General features: G+C 37.8%; 2 protein-coding genes across 4 annotated transcripts in view; both read right to left on the reverse strand.

The window, feature by feature from the left end:
- The window catches only part of septin8a (septin 8a), a 68,543-nt gene extending 65,333 nt beyond the window's left edge, over positions 1-3,210 (reverse strand). Inside the window, exon 1 of the mRNA XM_062048731.1 lies at positions 3,180-3,210. Coding sequence (XP_061904715.1) covers positions 3,180-3,191 — 12 coding nt within the window. The 5' untranslated portion in view covers positions 3,192-3,210. The remainder of the gene's footprint in view (positions 1-3,179) is intronic.
- Positions 3,211-5,802: 2,592 nt separating this feature from the next.
- The window catches only part of shroom1 (shroom family member 1), a 46,906-nt gene continuing 31,591 nt past the window's right edge, over positions 5,803-21,117 (reverse strand). For all 3 annotated transcript variants that reach the window (XM_062048739.1, XM_062048738.1, XM_062048740.1), the window contains 8 exons: positions 17,104-19,842; positions 16,828-17,014; positions 16,683-16,729; positions 15,968-16,531; positions 15,339-15,887; positions 14,517-14,619; positions 14,175-14,447; positions 5,803-6,970 (listed from right to left, as the gene is read on the reverse strand). In XM_062048739.1, the coding sequence (XP_061904723.1) occupies positions 6,722-6,970; positions 14,175-14,447; positions 14,517-14,619; positions 15,339-15,887; positions 15,968-16,531; positions 16,683-16,729; positions 16,828-17,014; positions 17,104-19,628 (4,497 nt within the window). In that variant the 5' untranslated portion in view covers positions 19,629-19,842 and the 3' untranslated portion in view covers positions 5,803-6,721. The remainder of the gene's footprint in view (positions 6,971-14,174; positions 14,448-14,516; positions 14,620-15,338; positions 15,888-15,967; positions 16,532-16,682; positions 16,730-16,827; positions 17,015-17,103; positions 19,843-21,117) is intronic.

Consider the following 21,117-nt stretch of genomic DNA (forward strand, 5'->3'; position numbering starts at 1 on the left):
ACAGTCGAGAGACAGACAGAACACAAGAGAGAAGCTGAAACGTAAATGCAACTTCACGGATGATTTACGGGAAAAGTATCTGTGTTTTCGTCCTGGCCGTGACACATGTAAAGCAGAATGCACTGTGTGCAAAGCAGGAACGTATATATCTGTGGCAAATAAAGGGGCCAATGATCTACAAGCCCATATCGACACTACAAAGCACAAAACAGCTGTGTTTTTTTGTTTAAATTTAATTAACTTGTTTTGAGGCATTATTTATGTTTAGATTATATACAAGAGGTTATTTTGAATATTTCTACCTCTGCACTTTTTTTCCAAAACTGTGAATGTTACAGAATATAAGTGTGACTTGTTTTGTTATACTGTCATGTCAACCAGTGTTGGCGTTAACACACTTTTTGTGTCTTTTTAACGCATTAAAATCAGAAAGGACGCAGATTATTATTTTTTTTATTTATTTTTTTTACCATTTGTGGCCCACAGCTAATATTTTAAGGGCCCACGGCACATTCTAAAAATACTATTAAAATAAACAAAAACATAAAAAAAGTGAAATAAAAAAGCTGAAAGGTGAAATGTAATTTAGAAAAAGTTGCAATGTTGACTAATAAAACAAAGCTGTTTTTTCTTTCTTTCAAACAGTCATTGCTTAAAGGCCTACTGAAATGACATTTTTTTATTTAAACGGGGATAGCAGATCCATTCTATGTGTCATACTTGATCATTTCGCGATATTGCCATATTTTTGCTGAAAGGATTTAGTAGAGAACAACGACGATAAAGTTCGCAACTTTTTGTCGCTGATAAAAAAAAAGCCTTGCCTATACCGGAAGTAGCGTGACGTCACAGGAGGAAGGATTCCTCACAATTCCCCGTTGTTTACAATGGAGCGAGAGAGATTGGGACCGAGAAAGTGACGATTACCCCATTAATTTGAGCGAGGATGAAATATTTGTGGATGAGGAACGTTAGAGTGAAGAACTAGAGAGGCAGTGCAGGGTGTATCTTTTTTCGCTCTGACCATAACTTAGGTACAAGGTCTCATTGGATTCCACACACTCTCCTTTTTCTATTGTGGATCACAGATTTGTATTTTAAACCACCTCGGATACTATATCCTCTTGAAAATGAGAGTCGAGAACACGAAATGGACATTCACAGTGACTTTTATCTCCACGACAATACATCAGCGAAGCTCTTTAGCTACTGAGCTAACGTGATAGCATCTGGCTCAAATGCAGATAGAAACAAAATAAATAAATCCCTGACTGGAAGGATAGACAGAAGATCAACAATACTATTAAACCATGTACATGTAACTACACGGTTAATAATTCTCAGCCTGGCAAAGCTTAACAATGCTCTTGCTAACGACGCTGAAGCTAACTTAGCAACTTAGCAACCGGACCTCACAGAGCTATGATAAAAACATTAGCGCTCCACCTACGCCAGCCAGCCCTCATCTGCTCATCAACACCCGTGCTCACCTGCGTTCCAGCGATCGACGGCGCGACGAAGGACTTCACCCGATCACAGATGCGGTTGGCGGCTAGCATCGGCTAGGCGTCTGCTATCCAAGTAAGTACTCCTTGTTGTGTTGCTACAGCCAGCCGCTAATACACCGATCCCACCTACAACTTTCTTCTTTGCAATCTCCATTGTTCATTAAACAAATTGCAAAAGATTCACCAACACAGATGTCCAGAATACTGTGGAATTGTTCAATGAAAACAGAGCAGTTTGTATGGTGACACATTGGGTACGAATACTTCCGTTGCCGTCGTGACGTCACGCGCATACGCATCACACATAGACGTTTCCAACCGGAAGTTTAGCAGGAAATTTAAAATTGCACTTTATAAGGTAACCCGGTCGTATTGGCATGTGTTGCAATGTTAAGATTTCATCATTGATATATAAACTATGAGACTGCGTGGTCGGTAGTAGTGGGTTTCAGTAGGCCTTTAAAACATAATATTGAATCAAAATCAATGTTATTATGAATTATTGACCTATCAAAGGTTCCGATTACTCCACATCAAATATTTCACTTTGAAAAATATTTTTGGTGGAAGATTTTGCATATTTTGTGTGTTTGCCATAAAAAACATAGTTTTGTTTGACAAAAAAGGGCGGAAAACAAACAACATAAAAAAACTAAAACATTTTGAAATGAAGAATAGATCTGAAGTTGATGTAGACTCCAGGGATTTAAGCGTTACATATAAAATCTATATATGCCCTGGCACACCATTATCATCATTTCATGACCCAAGCAAAACACTTTTTACACTTTTATACTGAAATAAATACACCTACAACTTATTAAATAAAAATATAGAAAAAATTACCAGCAGCGGTAAAGTTTAGGTCCATGAAGGAAAGAAGAAAGTGAATGAATGTTTATAACTGGATACATTTACATATGTATACAAATTTGTTTTGTTTTGAATTATCTTTTTTAATGAATTAAGTAACGTTTATGACAACCTTTTTCCAAAACACAATATAGAATGTGAGATATAACAGGATAATGCATACGTTTGGCATTTGTTTTCAAAACGCTTACAAAAAAGTGAGACTCCATTTTTATGACTTGATGGGGTCCCTGGGACCACATTTTGAAAATTCCTAGCGCCAACTGCTGTCAACAGAGGAGAAAAAATGCTTTATTTAAATAAATATATTATTTATAAAGCAAGTTCGAGTATCATTGGCAAATGTTCACCTAGTCCCGGCCTTGGCGTGCTGCCCGCCTTGGCACGCCTATATGTGTCCTCTTTTTGGGATTTCAGAATATGGTCAGCCTAAACTATTTGTTGATTTATTTTTTTAACAATGATAAAAAGAAAAACTACAAATAAAATATATTTCAAACAGTATAATGTTTCAATAATAACGTATGAAATTATACATTTATTCATATTAAAAAGAAAAACAACAATTATTAAAAAGACAAGGTACACCTTCAGTTAGTCAATCTAAGCTAAGCTAAACTAAGCTAACTAGGCTAGTTCCGGTACATTCCTTTCGACAATAAATGTCCTTAAAAGATAATATCTCTGAGCTACAGCAGTTATAAAGGAAAAAGACGAGGCCTGTTTGAGGTAGTAAAACGTTAAACTAATCTGCGAGCTAACAGGACACCAAAGGTGAAATATGAGAGGAGGGCTCACCTGGTTCAACATTTGTCGTCTGGGAAAAGACAGAAATGTCCAAGGCCTTACATTTGTCAGCCTTGATGTTGTTTGCTGTAAATGATTCATAAAAATGTACTAAAAAGTATTTAAAAAAAATCTGCTTATCTCAGAATGATCGAGCAAATAACAGTAATGCTAGCATTGCTAAAACACTAAAGTTTTTAGAATAATAAAATCATTTTTATTAATTATTTAAATTATTTCATCAAAGCTTTTATAATAAATATATGTTTTAAAAAAAAAGGCTAAAAACAAACAAACGTGTGCCTCATTCAGAATTGTTGAGTTTTTAACAATATTTCATTTTTAAACTCAAATCAAAATATATCAACTAATAATACTATTTTCATATATTGACATTTTTAATAAAATTAATTATTTAAGATAATAATGCTTTTTAATTAATTACTTTCAACATTATGTTTTAATTTTATGTACAGTAAAGCCCTGGTGACACTTTAAAAAAAAGAATTTGATTGTTTTAATTGCTTTTTAAATAGTAAATGGGCAAATGTTTTTAAATGAAAATAAATTATTAAACTATTAATGCTATTCTTAGTCCCTCATTACTCTGGTGTGAATCTGCGGTATGAAAAGAAATAAAATGTATATCTTTTTCTTTGCCCTTCTGTCTGTAGGCGGACTCTTCATTAGGTACACTTGCACAATGAGCGGTCAGGAGAAAAGTTATCTGTACACAATAGATACCGTGTCATGGAAATGATATATTATTATAATTATTTTGTTATTTTTTATATTTATTATCAATACACATTTTTTTAAATTATATAATACAATTAATTAGTGAAGTGAAGTGAATTACATTTATATAGCGCTTTTTCTCAAGTGACTCAAAGCGCTTTACATTGTGAAACCCAATATCTAAGTTACATTTAAACCAGTGTGGGTGGCACTGGGAGCAGGTGGGTAAAGTGTCTTGCCCAAGGACACAACGGCAGTGACTAGGATGGCGGAAGCGGGGATCGAACCTGCAACCCTCAAGTTGCTGGCACGGCCGCTCTACCAACCGAGCTATACCGTCCCAATTACAATTACAATTTTTGATACATTATATATTAGTTTAAAAAAAAGTTTTTATAGTATACAATCTATCAATAGTTGGCTTTGATAATGCACATGAAATACAATACTAGTGATGGGTCAATGACACCTCAGTGAGTGTATGGCGCACTCGCTATCTGTATTGACACTGCACTGATATTGTGTTGGTGTTTTATAATGTTCATCCACCATCTGCTGGATTATAAAAGTCATTACCTGCGGAAAAAAAATACAAAATGTTGTATAAGGCGTCGACGCTTCAGTATCATTTGACCCATCACAATACAATACAATACAATACAATACAATGAAAGTAAATGATAGTAATCCAAATGTTCATTTAAAAACAGCATATTTGTGTTTTTAATATGAATTTACTGTAGGGGTGTTCAAAAAATGGATTCACATCCATTCTAAATAGATTCATAGTTTTATTTATATATATATACATATATATATATATATATATATATATATATATATATATATATATATATATATATATATATATAAGCGGTAGAAAATGGATGGATATACACACATATTTATTTTTTAAGATTAAAAAAACAACTACAAAAAAACGTTTTCTAGGCCATATCTGCACGTATAGATTATATGTCAGCAGCCAAGAGGAGCTTTTGTAACCAGTACCCAGTTTTAAAAAGATTTGATCTTATTTTCTTACACCAAATAATATATCAGGAATCGGTTTGAATCGAGAATCAATTCTTAAATCGAATCGTCACCCCAGGAATCAGAATGGAATGGTGAGTTGCTGTAAGATTACCATTCCTAGTATACTGTGTATCCTATCTTTAATGTATTTGAAATATCAAAAATATTAATATATACGATTCATGAAATTAATGTGAAATAATCCAAACTTAAATTTTCTATACATTTAATTTTATACACTTTATTATCTAATTACAATTTAAAGTATGAGTCAAATAATAAAATTCCAAAATAAAAGTTTTTACACAATGAAAAAATTAATAATAGTGCAACCAAAAAAAATTTAAGTTAAAAAACTAAAGTTAAAGTACCAATGATTGTCACACACACACTAGGTGTGGCGAAATTATTCTCTGCATTTGACCCATCACCCTTGATCACCCCCTGGGAGGTGAGGGGAGCAGTGAGCAGCAGCAGTGGCCACACCCGGAATCATTTTTGGTGATTTAACCCCTAATTCCAACCTTTGATGCTGAGTGCCAAGCAGGGAGGTAATGGATCCCATTTTTTATAGTCTTTGGTATGAACTCACAACCTACCGATCTCAGGGCGGACACTCTAACCACTAGGCCACTGAGTAGGTAATGTATTAATATATTAATATATTACCAATGTATTATTTATTTACTGGTAAAAAAAACTTAAAATACCGTACATATTAGGCTTAAATAACACATATCAGAAGCATACTATTTAAAAAAATACTTAATATTAATATGACAAAAGATTATTAAATGTGTTATTTGCAGTTTCAAATTTGAGTTGCTTTCACTCCTTCGCAGCAATAACAAGTGGCCATGGGAATTGGAGGTTCTTAATTTATTGACAGTCAGACGAACAGGGTGGAATTTACAACTCCAAGCAGGCACATGTGACTCAGAAAAGAGCGAAAAAGACGACGTGATCATGACGAGTCATCGAAAAGTCTGAAAGGTCTCCTTCTTTGAGAAAGATTGTGTCAAGGCCGCACGCGGCAGAAACCACCGTCTTCTTTTGTGTCTCGCTCACTAATGTGTGGGGATTCCTGCAGGCTGCAGGATAAGAAGTAGTCTTGGTGGGTCCTCCACACACCATCACTCTTGTTTTTACATCCTTTTGTGGCCCTTCACACATAAATATACTGTACAAAACTGCCGCACTTTTTTTGAAGCCAAATCACAAAACAACTTAACTAGCACAGCAGAGAGGATTCTAACCTCTACACACACGCACACGTACACTCTGATGTTGGACAACATCACTTGTACAAATCTGACGCGACATTCGAGTAAAAAAAAAAAAAAAAAAAGTGTCATCTATTTAGAAATTAAATATGACTATTTCAAGTAAAATGTGTTAATGATTTTGTTTGTATGCACTTAAGTGTCTTTGATGTCAGCGGCCGTGTACCTTTCACTACAAAATATTCCAAAAGAAGTGGAAATATGTTCTAGCCGGATGGAGTTAGCAGGGTTTTTCATGAAGAAGGAATGTGCATTTATGTATTATTATTATTGTTATTATTATTTTTAGGACAAAGTGCTTTGCTTTTGGTTTTTAGTGCCTTGAAGATCTTGACTCCATGCAATACAATCTTAAAGCTTAAAGGGCCAGCTCCCCCCTGTGGACACAAGCGGAAATGCAACATCGTCACTGACGTCAAGGCACAGGGTTTGAAAAGTGTCGGGATGCGTCCGCCTTTTACTGTGAAGAACTGGACCACGTCCGAACTCGGGTCAACCTCAGAGGGTCTTTGAGAGTGCGTCCAGCTGCTCCTCCCCCAGCCGCTGCTTCTCATCTAGGTCCTTCTGGCGGATGAGCAGCGAGGCCTTGGTCTGCACAAAGTGGCGGTAGTCCCGCAGCTGCTGGTCCGACAGCTGGCGGGACAGGAAGGTGGACACCAGGCTCTCCCTGCGGTCCAGGTTGTCCTTCAGGTCTTTGGCGTCCTCGCGCTGTTTGCACAGCAGGCGGTGGCGACTGTCCAGAGATTGCTGGGGCATAGAAGATGATTTTGCTTGAATCAGAACACGTGACCACATTTTTTGCAATTGTCAGATCCCGCCTCTCCCCAGTTATTCATGATAACCAACAGAAATCAATACAAAGATGATGCCCACACTTTGCTTGGTCGAGCACATTAATGCCTGTCACAGACCTGCCCTATCGTCAATGTGATCCTTCCTCCCACCAGTTAATAGTGATAACAGTCACCTTGGATCAGGGGTGCCCATTACGTCGATCGCGAGCTACCGGAGGGTGTGTCAGTCGATCATCAGCCAGGCATTAAAAAAATAGTCCTAAAAATGAGCGATCATAAATCTTCACTATGACGTCACTTTCATCACTTGATTGACATTCACGGCACCCAAGGGTCTTCTGAGATGACCCTGGCTGCTGCCAGCTCATTATTAAGAAAAAATTACCGACAGGAAGGCGAGAAACACTTTTTATTTCAACAGACTCTGGCGCCGTACCTGTCGTCAAAACTCCAAAGACCGACTGCACAGTTGCACAATAAAAGCTCTGCTTCATCCTGCCTGCGCTAACAAAATAAGAGTCTCAGAAAGCTGGCGTGCATAAGCTAGCAAGCTACGGAGTTTGCCGCCAATGTATTTCTTGTAAAGTGTATAAAAAGGAGTACGGAAGCTGGACAAATAAGATGCCAAAAATCAACCACTTTCATGTGGTATTGGACAGAAAGGAGGACTTTTTTCTCCTCCATTTGAACATGCGGACGTTATCAGCACTACTGTCTGATTCCAATCAAAGCAAGTCATCAGAATCAGGTAATACACCAACTTATATTCTTGTCTTCATGAAAGGAAGGAATATATATGTGTTAAACATGCTTGTATTATCATTAAACACCTTTAACTTGTTAACAATATTAACTATATGTGTTAAACATGCTAGTATTATCTTTAAACACCTTTAACTTATTAACAATATTAACTATATGTGTTTAACATGCTTGCATTATCTTTAAACACATTTAACTTGTTAACAATATTAACTATATGTGTTAAACATGCTAGTATTATCTTTAAACACCTTTAACTTGTTAACAATATTAACTATATGTGTTAAACATGCTTGTATTATCATTAAACACCTTTAACTTATTAACAATATTAACTATATGTGTTAAACATGCTTGCATTATCTTTAAACACATTTAACTTGTTAACAATATTAACTATATGTGTTAAACATGCTTGTATTATCATCAAACACCTTTAACTTGTTAACAATATTAACTATATGTGTTAAACATGCTTGTATTATCCTTAAACACCTTTAACTTGTCAACAATATTAACTATATGTGTTAAACATGCTTGTAGTATCCTTAAACACCTTTAACTTGTTAACAATATTAACTATATGTGTTAAACATGCTTGTATTATCTTTAAACACCTTTAACTTGTTAACAATATTAACTATATGTATTAAACATTCTTGTATTATCATTAAACACCTTTAATTTATTAACAATATTAACTATATGTGTTAAACATGCTTGTATTATCTTTAAACACCTTTAACTTGTTAACAATATTAACTATATGTGTTAAACATGCTTGTATTATCATTAAACACCTTTAACTTATTAACAATATTAACTATATGTGTTAAACATGCTTGCATTATCTTTAAACACATTTAACTTGTTAACAATATTAACTATATGTGTTAAACATGCTTGTATTATCATCAAACACCTTTAACTTGTTAACAATATTAACTATATGTGTTAAACATGCTTGTATTATCCTTAAACACCTTTAACTTGTCAACAATATTAACTATATGTGTTAAACATGCTTGTATTATCCTTAAACACCTTTAACTTGTTAACAATATTAACTATATGTGTTAAACATGCTTGTATTATCTTTAAACACCTTTAACTTGTTAACAATATTAACTATATGTATTAAACATTCTTGTATTATCATTAAACACCTTTAATTTATTAACAATATTAACTATATGTGTTAAACATGCTTGTATTATCTTTAAACACCTTTAACTTATTAACAATATTAACTATATGTGTTAAACATGCTTGCATTATCTTTAAACACATTTAACTTGTTAACAATATTAACTATATGTGTTAAACATGCTTGTATTATCATCAAACACCTTTAACTTGTTAACAATATTAACTATATGTGTTAAACATGCTTGTATTATCTTTAAACACCTTTAACTTGTTAACAATATTAACTATATGTGTTAAACATGCTTGTATTATCTTTAAACACCTTTAACTTGTTAACAATATTAACTATATGTATTAAACATTCTTGTATTATCATTAAACACCTTTAATTTATTAACAATATTAACTATATGTGTTAAACATGCTTGCATTATCATTAAACACTTTTAACTTGTTAACAAAAACATATCTTTCATAAATAAGTAAATATAAATTATATATATGATGAGGTAGATCCCCATGACTTGATCAATTGAAAAGTAGCTCGCCTGCAGAAAAAGTGTGGCCACCCCTGCCTTGGATAATACAAATAAACAGAACATTTTCAAAACCAAAAAGTAAAACCTTTAATGTGATTGCTCATGCAATCACTCTACCTGCCAGTTATTAATGATAACCACCACCTTGCATAACAGAAATAAACTGAATGACTTAAAATAACCCAATAAGTTAAAACCTATTGTACAATCTCAAGTACGTGTGCATGCGTGTACAATAAATGTGGCCAAACTAGTGCAATTACTCCTCCTGCCAGTTATTAATGACAACCAACACCTTAGATCAGTGGTCCCCAACCTTTTTGTAACTGCGGACCGGTCAACGCTTGAAAATGTGTCCCACGGACCGGGGGGGATTTTATTATTTTTATTTTTATTTATTTTTGGTCATAAAAAAGTGAGTATAAATGGGGGAGGGAGGTTTTTTGGGTTGTAAGTTTGTAAGTGTATCTTGTGTTTGTTATGTTGATTTAATAAAAAATAAAAAAATAAAATATATATATATTTTTTTTATTTCTTGTGCAGCCCGGTACCAATTGATCCACGGACCGGTACCGGGCCGCGGCCCGGTGGTTGGGGACCACTGCCTTAGATGATATAAATAAATACAAACACTCAAAACAAGCCCAGAAGTTAAAGTTGATACAATTATTGCTCATGCACAGGTGCACATGCTACATTGTTGTTGCATCATCCATCCATCTATTTTCTACCGCTTGTCCCGTTCATAATCAATTTAATTGTTCGCCCCGCCGGTTATTCATGATAACCGTCACCTTAGATAATAGTGTTGTATTTTAAGTTCCTAAGTTGATTTCTAAGTTAAAACCTATAGTGTGATTACTCAGGCATGGATGCACAGGAAAAATTAGTCAAAACTAGTGCAATTGCTCCACCTGCCAGTTATTAATGATAACTACCACTTTGTATAATAGAAAAAAATACGACAACTCAAAATAAGCCCCAAAAGTTAAAGTTGATTACATGCTTGCTCATGCACAGGCGCACATGCAACATAATTGTTTCATCGTAATCAATGCAATTGCTCCTCCTGCTAGTCATTAATGATAACCGTCACCTTGGATAATAGAAATAAACTGAACGAGTTAAAATAAACCAATAAGTTAAAACCTATTTTATCATTGCTGAGACATGTGTGCATGAGAGTACAAGTAATGTGTCTAAATTAGTGCAATTATTCCTCCTGCCAGTTATTAATGACAACCAACACCTTAGATTATAGAAATAAATACAAACACTCAAAATAAGCCCAGAAGTTAAAGTTGATTACATTCTTGCTCATGCACAGGTGCACATGCTACCTTGTTGTTGCATCATAATCAATTTAATTGTTTGCCCCGCCGGTTATACATGATAACCGTCACCTTGGATAATAGAAATAAACTTAAGAACTTAAAATACAACACTAAGTTAAAACCTATAGTGTGATTACTCAGGCATGGATGCACACAAAAAAATAGTCCAAACTAGTGCAATTGATCCACCTGCCAGTTATTAATGATAACTTTGCATAATAGAAATAAATACAACAACTCAAAAAAAGCCCCAAAAGTTAAAGTTGATTACATGCTTGCTCATGCACAGGCGCACATGCAACATAGATGTTTTATTGTAATCAATGCAATTGCTCCTCCCGCTAGTCATTAGTGATAACCGTCACCTTGGATGATAGAAATAAACTATATGTGGGCTCTGTACCGAGGATGTCGTTGTGGCTTGTGCAGCCCTTTGAGACACTTGTGATTTAAGGCTATATAAATAAACATTGATTGATTGATTGATTGAAACTGAACGACTTAAAATAAACCAACAAGTTAAAACCTATTTTATCATTGCTGAGACATGTGTGCATGCGAGTACAATTAATGTGTCCAAACTACAGCAATTACTCCTCCAACCAGTTATTCATAATTATCTCCACCTTTCACATTATAAATAAATAGAAACGCCCGAATAAGCAAAGATGTTAAATCTCACGGTATACTTGTTATTGCATGGGCATAAGATAAATGTGTCAGAATGACTGTGATCATTCCTCCTGCCTGTTATTAACGGTTACCTTGCATAGTAAAAATACATAAAAGGGTTAGAATAAGCCACAAAGTTAAAGACAACGATGCTCTTGCTCACTATAATAGTCTTATATTGCATGCAATCGCTTCTTCCGCCAGTTAATAATGATAACTGAGAAAAAAATAAACCGAAGGACTTTAAATAATCCACAAAATAAAAATTCATACCCTTACACTCTCTTGCTTTAATCATCATATAATACAATCATTTCTCCCACTGGTTATTAATAACCTCCACCTTAAATAAAACGATACCTTCAGATTGCATGTGATTGCTCCTCCCACAAGTTATTAATGACAACCACCAATTTCCACACTTGAAGTGAAACAGAATGACTTGAAATAATCCACAAAATCAGATTCCATTGTATGCATGCTTGGTACGATTATCAAATTAATACAATACTTTCTCCCAACAGTTAATAAAAACTCTCACCATAAGCAACAGAAAAAAAACAGACAACTAAAAACAAGCCTACTCGCTATAATTGTCATGTATTTCATGATTGCTTCTCTCACCAGTTATTCATGGCAATCAGCAACTTACACACTTAAAACACAGAACTGAAGACCTGAAATAATCTACAAAGCCAGTAAAGTTGCAAGAATACAATTAAATGGTGGCTCATTTTAAAGGACTTTGCTGCTGTGGAGAAGTTTAGCCAAAGGAGTTTTCTGTGAAGAAAAAAACCCTCAAAAAAAATATTGGATTTTTTGCTTAATAGCGCGTTATGTACCTTCAGGAACATCAGCACTTCTGTTCTAAATGTAAATGTTCTACATATTGAGAGTGTGGAGAGTGACTAGAAGGGGAAGTGCAGTCTTCCCTTGTGTCAACAGAGGGCAGGGTAGGTACAAATGTCATCGAAACTGGTGAGCAGGGAGTTTCGGTGAGCAAGTGTCAACAGTATTATTGCTGATAACAGAAGAAACGCCTCCAAACAACGCTCGCAATGAGTGCATGCATGTGCACCGTCATTAATACGGGGACACACTGGGATCTGTTGGTGACCTTTGACACACTATCCACTATTTAATTCAAGCGGCTTCATAATAAAATATTTATAATTCTATGAGCTCAGATGCAGGCTGTTGAGAATATTACGCCCATAGAGTGCCCCAAAGATGATTTACACTCGTCTCAGAAAGCATTAAGTTCATCTTCAGATAAGACCGAAGCATTTTTGGCATTCCACACGGTGAGAAACTAAAGCTGCCCTTCACCTAGCAGGCATGTTTGCTGTTCCAAAGTCAACACGACACAGAAAGAGAGTGTCCATGGTTGACGGCATGGGAGCAGCCTCTCCTCACGCCCAATCGGCAGCACTGAGGCGCACGGCGAGCTGCTGCGGGATTAACGCACACGTGTAAACAACTGAAGGGGTTTAATACGGGAGGGAAGAATGTGTGAACGCATGAGAAGGATTCCGGTTTGTTGACCTGCGTAATGCGCAGCGATATGGTCATGTGACAAACGGATGATGAGTTAGCACGCTTTGACGTACAGTATACAGTATTTATATAGTCTTTGGGGAAAAAAAATATTAGACTTATTCTATAGCTGCTGCTATACTGTTTGTCAAAACTATTCACTCACTGCCATTCAGACTGACGCTTCCACTAGGACATTTAGATACTCGATTATTAAACATCAAAACAGGTGAATTTGTATTAGGTCGGTCTAAGCCTCTTTTTTAAAATGTAATTACTAAACATACACACATTTTCTTGTCCTTTTGGGGTCTTTTTGAGCAATGTTTGTTGCAATACTTATAATTACTGTATAATATTTATTTAACCTATATTGCCTTACAAAAAAAATAAGGCAATAAAGGTTATATTTTTTGTTGGAATTAAATTGGGTATTGAACGGATTATTTTTTATTAATTTTGTATATATTTTTTTCATAGAGAAAAATATATTTTCGAAGAATAGGAAAATAGTATTAGTAATAATAATTTTAATTTATGTAGCATTTTTAGTACTATATTGCTTTACAATTAAGATTATTTTTATTATACATTTAGTATTTAGTTTATATATTATAATTATTTATATATTAATAATGCTTGTATATTATCATCATTATTGCTACTGTTATTAATAGTAGTATTATAACCTAAGTTTTACTGTGTTTTTTTAAATTGGATTTTTCATTTTTTGTGTTTACATTTTTAATACTTGGGATGCACTTTACCAGTGTTTTAAATGTGCTCTATAAAAAAATATTTATGTATTAATAAAAACATACACATTTTTATTTTTTATCTTACAGTCAATTCTAATTAAAAGCATATTTGTTGTATTTAAATTGAAGATATTATTGAAATGAATGACTTGGTTAATGTATCATTACTTCTACAACTGAGGATATGCTGTCATTTGTTTGTTGGTAAGGAGGACTATGGAAACTATTCTGTTGTTCAAATCTGCAGCAGTTCCAGATAAAGATCTAGAAAAATCGAGATTTATGAACACATTTTTAAATTCTGTCAATGAATAATGCTTATGTTTATTATTTAAAAAAAATCCTGCATACACAGGAGGTGAATATCAAAAAAGGTGCTTATGATATTCATGCCGCAACATCCTCACCTTCTCTTCTACGTCCGTGTCCTGGTCCACTGTGGTCAGGGCGTTCTGAACCCTGGCCAGCCGGGCGGAGAGGCACAAAAGCAGGTTGACCACCCTTTCCAGGTCCCCGATGAATAGGTTGTACCTCTCCAGTTCCAGGGGCAGACATCGCTCACGTACCAGCACCTCCAGTGCCTCGCCGTGGGATACGTTCTGCTGGATCTCAGTTTGGAGGGCACCACGCGTGTCCTCCAGCGAACGCAGGCGCTCCTCGATGTAGGACACCAACATGCTCTGTGGATTAAAAGACGAGAGGATTATGTTGTGGTGTGTTTTTGGTCATGGTTTTAGCACAACTTATACCTTCTTCTCTGAGAAGTCATCGTTGCTCTGGGAGTCTCTACTTGGAGGTGTACGGCTGTCAGGTGGCGGTGAAGGTTGTTCAACAGCTACAACAGTCTCACAACTGGATAGAAAAGGATGAGTAGAGGTTAGATATACATCCCTGCAGCAGCAAACAACACGCAATAGGCATTGGCATCTATAAAATGTATGTTGCTTAAACTCTCTTTATGTTTCTGGTGTGTATGCGCTTGCATTAGCAGAAACCTGAATACAGGCACAGCAGTAACAGATATGCAGGTGTGTGTGTTTGTGTGTGAGTATGTGATGCAACACAAGGTAACACAGCACCTTCTTTGGCCATGAAAAAACAGTATTGTGTGTCACAGTGAAACACTAGACTGGAAAATTCTCATTAGCGGTGGCCAATTATTCTCTCAATCTGCAGGCCTGTACACACACCCACATACAGGCCACCACATTAGGTACACCAGAATGATGCAATGTAAGAGCTGCATTGCCTAAAAAAAGATTATGTTGCTCAGTTTTGTTTGACTCCGTGTGGAACTTGTATTATAATCATGTTTTTGTGGTTGTAGTAATGTAACCGAAGAAAGGTAATCTGAATATCAAATAATCTAAACATAGGAAGCATAGTGGTCATAGTTAAAAAATGTGATAACTATGGGAAAAAGGGGAAAAAAAAACCGTTCCTAAAGCAATTTGAAAGGAAGGTGCAGATGCAGGTGTAGCTAATACTGTGACAGGTAAGTGTATATAAATGTACATAACAAAATGCCTTTTTAAATTAATTGATATGTCGTATTTTAGGCCGACAATGACCTGTCTTTCTGCTGCTGTTTCTTCCTGTAGTGCTCCTCCATCAGCAGTGTGTCCTCAGAAAGAAGCTGCTCCATCAGCATCAGTGCTGTCTTACGATTGGCGAGAGGATAGAAGACGGGGGCCAATGACTGGTCAGCCTTCACTGCCGCCTCGACCAGCTCCTCCCACGGTGGCCTCCCGTCAGGCCTCTCCAAACTGGTTTCCCCCTCTGGTGTTTTCCTCTCTACCGTTTCCTGATTCGCTCTTGACTCCTCGTCTTGTGTTTCGAGATTCTTTCTTGCCGCCGTCTTTAGACTGACATCTACATCAGAGGTGGAGATTTCGCTCGTTTGTGCAGGAGGGAGCGATAGGAAGGGTTCCTCAAATACACTGTCTGGGGTCTCAACATCTTTTTTGGGCTGGTCCTCTGGAGGGAGGATCCACAAGGATGGGTCAGTGGTTACACCGCAGCTCAAGGACACTTCGTAGTTAGGGAGAGGTGGGGTAGCGGCTTTGCCTGGTTCCTCCAGTGACTGTTGGCGCTCTGTTTCAGAGAAACTTTGGACTTCCCTGGAAAAGAGAGAATATGAATCATAACTTGACTACAGCTCAATTGAACTGTACTATGGTCTACGGTTAGGGGTTCTCACCTGGAACTCAGCCTGCTTTCACAAGGATGTTTTATTTGCATGGTGGTAGACAAAGAGGACTTGACCTCCCTCTCAATAGCCTCATGTCCTCGGTGAGAATGCAGGTTAGAAGACGCCTCAATGGGAGGTTTAAAAGACTCTGCCACAGGGCTGCGAGATCCAGGAGAAACCAACTGACCCTTGGCCCGTGTTGGGGGGCAAGAAGTCGGAGAGTGGGATCCACTTAAGGTTCTTCTTTCTGCAGTGGCTTTAGGTCCAACATCCTCCTTGTCTCTTGGCTTTGGGTCAGAGTTCTCATTCAAAAGGGATGGTTTCTGTAATTGTCGCTGATTATTGTTGCCTGGTTCTTTTCCCGCATATTTCTTTCTGTCCTCAACGAAGAATGAAATGTTCTTGATGTCTCTGACTTGATCCAGCTGCTCAGAACTCTTACTTAGAGTCGACAGCCTTGTTAACTTGGATGTACCTAATTCCTCCATGGACTTCCCTCTATGAGCTACCACACGGATATGCTGCTGGGCCTCAGGGGTTGACTGCACTGTGGTGCAGAGATTCTTCTGCAAACTAGAAACACCATTTAGTATTAAACTCTTTGAAAAAGTCACTAATTGTTTTTATCCCTAAATTATTAGTTTAAAAATTATTTGTCACAGTGCGCACATAGAACCCCCTTGACCTAAAAACAGTAGAAATGGCCTACTTATACTGTACATACCTGCAAGCTTCAGTGAAATTAACTGGATCATATTTACAGTCTGGTGCCTGTAGAATGTATATCATGATTTTGGTAGCATTGTAAGAATTGGTAAAAATATAGTTCTGCACTGATTTTTCATTAAAAAAAACCTGACAATATTTACCTGAAATGCATGTGGAGTAGACGTTGATCTGTTCCTGAACACTGTAGGTGGTTCTGGTTGGTTCAAGAGACTCTCCACTGAGGCAGACATCCCATTGGATGGACCTTGTCTTTCCCTCCATTTGAGTTGGTTTGATTGCACTGCAGGTTGGCCTGAACAGGATTGCGGTGGCAAGAACTGGGCATACCTAAAAAAAAAAATTAAGATAAAAGATATTATAGTACCGGTACTTCAAATTTTATGGATTCACGCAACACAACCGAAATTAGTTCCTACCTGATGGAGCTGCTTGAAGAATCAAGGATGCGTCCTGCAGAGTGTGGTCTGTTGAGTTTCTTCTTGAGGTTCTTGCCCTCAGAGCTTGCTGATAAAGGCCTGGGACCCCAGTCAAAAGGTTTCTCGCCCAGTGAGTGCCTCTGTCTGGGAGGTACTGGTAGCTGAGGACCCAAAAGTTGATGGGGTTCTGCCATTTTCTGGCCCTTCTTGCGCTCCATGTACTCCACCAGTGCCTTGTGCTGCAGATGCTTGAGGTTTGTCCTTGAAACACTCGATGCCGAAAGAGCCCTACCACGAGGCTCAAACATCTTTCTACGTGCCGCAACCAATCCCTGCTCTCCTGTCTGCACGTAATCCTGCCCCTCACCCTGTATGGCAAACATACTCTCGTTTTCATTGCTAAAGGAGCGGCAAGAAGAGTGGATGGGGGCGCTTCCGAGCAGGTTGAGTTTCCCCGGCTCAGAGTAGCACATCTTCTTCTGCTCTGGAGTCAACCGCCTGCGGCCCCCGTTACGTGACGCCACCTGAGGCTGGGCTATTTTTGCTGGTCTTTCATTTTCTCTTTCAATCTCTTCATTCAAATCTTCAAGAATCTCTCCTACGATGCTACCTCTTTCCGTCTCTTCAGAGGCCACAGACGGAGTGAGAGTGCCTGTGGAAGTCTCAGAGTCTTGTGATAAGGAGAAAGAGTGAATCCCTGATAGTGTCAACTCAGGCTTTGGCCTGAGACAGTGCTGTAATGACAGTTGCAGGTCCCTTCTTTTAAATGATGTCTCCTTCAGGACTTTAGACTGTGCATCTTTCAGCTTTTCTTTGTAGTACTTTTTAAAGGAGTCATCCAGGGTGTTATATGAGTTATCATTCTTGCTGGCATCTCCTGGCGGAAGTCTCTCATTTTTCAATAACAGATCTTTTTCTTTCACACTAAACTCTGCATCCTTTTTTGACTGTAATGCCTTTCTGTTAGCTCCAGTCAGGTGGTAGAGAAGTGGGGTGGTCTCTTTGTTTATCCGATCACTGGCTACATCCGTCAATGGCTGTCTTTTACCCTTTTGTGCTTGTTCTTCTCTTTTGGGATGGTTGGCGGGTTCATTGTTAATGAACAATGAAACTTCCTTTGTTGGTAAAATTGAACATGGGGAGCAGTTTTTCTCAGGACCACAATAAAATATTGGGTTATTGGCAGTGTGACGCCCAATCTCGTGACTTTCGGTGTCAATTTCTTCCAAGGGATCGAAACTCCTAGAGGACCGGGCTGAAAAGAGGACGGGCTTATGATTCTCCTGTTCTAAACTTCTGGGAATGAGGTCCTTGTTTTGAGGGCTTCTTTCATCTATGACCTCTTTTCGCGGTATAAATAAATTTTCCATTGTGCTGTGGCATCTTTCTCGTTCTTTAGGTTGATTTCTTTCGAACAAGTGGGAGCATTCACTTACAGTCTCACTCACAGATGCGGAGTGTGCTCTCATTCTAGATTCAGATTGTTTACACACTCCTGTGACAAAGTAGAACTGACCCTTATGATGGATGCTGCTGTTAATAACGCCTGTTTGACCAGCATTCCAAGAAGCAGAGAGTCGGGCTGGCTCTGAACCGAGCCAATCGTTAGCGGAATGCGCCCTTTTGCGAGGATTCTCAAAATGGGCAAGATCTTCTACATTAGATTCACCACCGTTTGACAACGGTCTGAGCCTCAGGTGCTCAGACTGGCTTGTGTCTTGGGGAGGCAATTGTCTATGGAAGTTTTTAGTCATCTGCTGCTCAGAAGGAGCCTTGTTGTCTGTTGTGAACAGAGTGGAAGTGTTCATTGGCACCTTGGTCTGTTCATAGGAGGGAAGGGTCGAGTGGTAGCTCGGCTGCTGAGGGACCTCTGTTGCTGATGGTGTCTTCCAATCTGAATACACAGGTTCAGGATTGATTACGGTGGAACTTGACTCTAGTTTAGCTGTCTGATAGAGTCGATTATGGGGCTGTTGCTGTTGGGTTTGAAAATTTGTCTTGTCTTTTTCTAAGTTTTTAGTAGCTATTAAACTGTCCTGTCGTGCTGGGACTGGAGGAGGACCAATGGGGGGGTGACCTCCTTGTGGTGGAGCCCTAAGAGGCACCCCTACCTTAGTAATAGCTTTGTTATTTGTATGGAAACCTTCATTGCCATTCTGGTTAAGGGTATTATTGCGGTAGTTCTGTGAGATCACCTCCATAGAGCAATAGAACTGGTCCACGGTCTTTGAGTTAGAATGTAGCTGACTGGGATGGCAAATTGATTTTATATACTTAAGGTCAGCATAGTGGCTGAAAGAGCTGGGCTGTAGGTCATCTGGGAGGAGCGAAGGCGGGTAGTCTGGGGCAGTGGAGCCACCAGAGAAGGAGCTGTAGGCAGAATCTCCTTTACCGTGTTGGTGGTGGGCAAACTGTTCTACAATGCTGCTGTTGGACTTGGCTGGGGAGAGCCGACTGACAGGCAGGCTCAGAGGATGCAGGTCCACGTTGCTCATTCTCTCAAAGTGAAAGTTGTAAGAATCCATTGAATAGTGGGGCGGACGTCAAGGGGAAATAAGGGAAGCTTTACCCGAAAGTGCAGCAACGCCTGTATCTGCCCTGCAGGTACAACTGGGGATAGTGCCGCCAACACATTCGCACAAGGTTGTGCACAGCACAGGTCGCTAATTAGGTCATTTTCTCACTTATTACTCCTTATGGCTTATTCAGATCCTCTATGAATTGTCTGCTTAGAAGACCCTGCAGGACAAAACAAACACAAACCAGTTATCCTGAAACAGAGTATTAGGGACACATGCGGAAGATTTTAATAACTCACAGGAGCATGAAGATCATGCCACTTATTCTGAAGATTATATTTTAGCCAAAAACAATGTCATGTGATACTTTAAGTCATATCAAAACAGTTGCTGTAAGGCTCGCATGCAGGTGACCAAACAAAGGGTAACCTGCATCAAACGAGTCCATCCCAAAATTTGGCCATGAAGCGGCACCTTCGGTGACCAGACGTGTACATTCTACTGTTTGTTCTGGTTCTCAATACTCTATATTGGCCGATTTGAAGGCTTTTGCAGTAAAAAAATATATTTAAAAAAATCATGTCTCTGGTAAAGTCTAAAGTTTTTCTAAAGCCTTGATACAGTAAAAGCGAACTATATTACATTTGTGATAGATTTCTTGTATGAGAGATCAGTAATATTATCAAAACATCTTCCCTCGTCTTGAGGTGTCTTTGTTGTGTTTGCCTCTGATTTGCCTGTGTTTCACACCAGTTTTGTTTTGTAGGTCAGTACAAGTTAAGCATCTGTTTTAGGGATTCTGCCTGCCATCTTGCATCAACAAGGCCTTTATTTAGGCCTCAAAGTTGGTGGTGCACGTTGCAGCACACACACGTGTAAAAATGTCAATAATTTTGTGAAACTACAGCAGGCAGGAAGGTCATTCATGTGACACATAATGCCTCATTATAAGGTGCTACCTTAAGACTCGCCTAGATTGTTCACCTTGGAATTGGGCAAGCACTCCACTACACACAATGAGCAGATCACATACTTTATTGTAAGAAAATATTATAATAAGATCAAAGTCACGGGTGTTTTAAGTTTGGAGACATGCCCCTGGAGGTTAATGATCGTTTTTATGTTGGATTTTTCACACGACTGTTCTCAATCCTGTCCTGTCATTAAGATGAAGCAGAGTACCTGTTGCCTAACTCTGAGGCAAATGTTGCCAATAAAACAAGAACAAGCCAACAGGTTAATCAACTTGATTGATGCATTTTTAAAGAAAGGCTTCAGCAGTGATGCTTGCTGAAAGAAATGTGCACATTAGTGTACAGTATGTACAGTATCTATAATACGCAGTCTTTGCCAGACTGCCTTGAAATTTTCCACACATCCTAATGTGCTGTACGAAACACTCTTTGTAGCTTTAAAGTGTTTAGCCCAATCGCCACAAAATTTGGTACACCCCCTTAGGGAACTGACAAGTCTGTAAATAAGCTTGAAAAACATA

This window comes from Entelurus aequoreus, linkage group LG05 (assembly GCF_033978785.1).
Source record: "Entelurus aequoreus isolate RoL-2023_Sb linkage group LG05, RoL_Eaeq_v1.1, whole genome shotgun sequence".
Classification (NCBI taxonomy): domain Eukaryota; kingdom Metazoa; phylum Chordata; class Actinopteri; order Syngnathiformes; family Syngnathidae; genus Entelurus; species Entelurus aequoreus.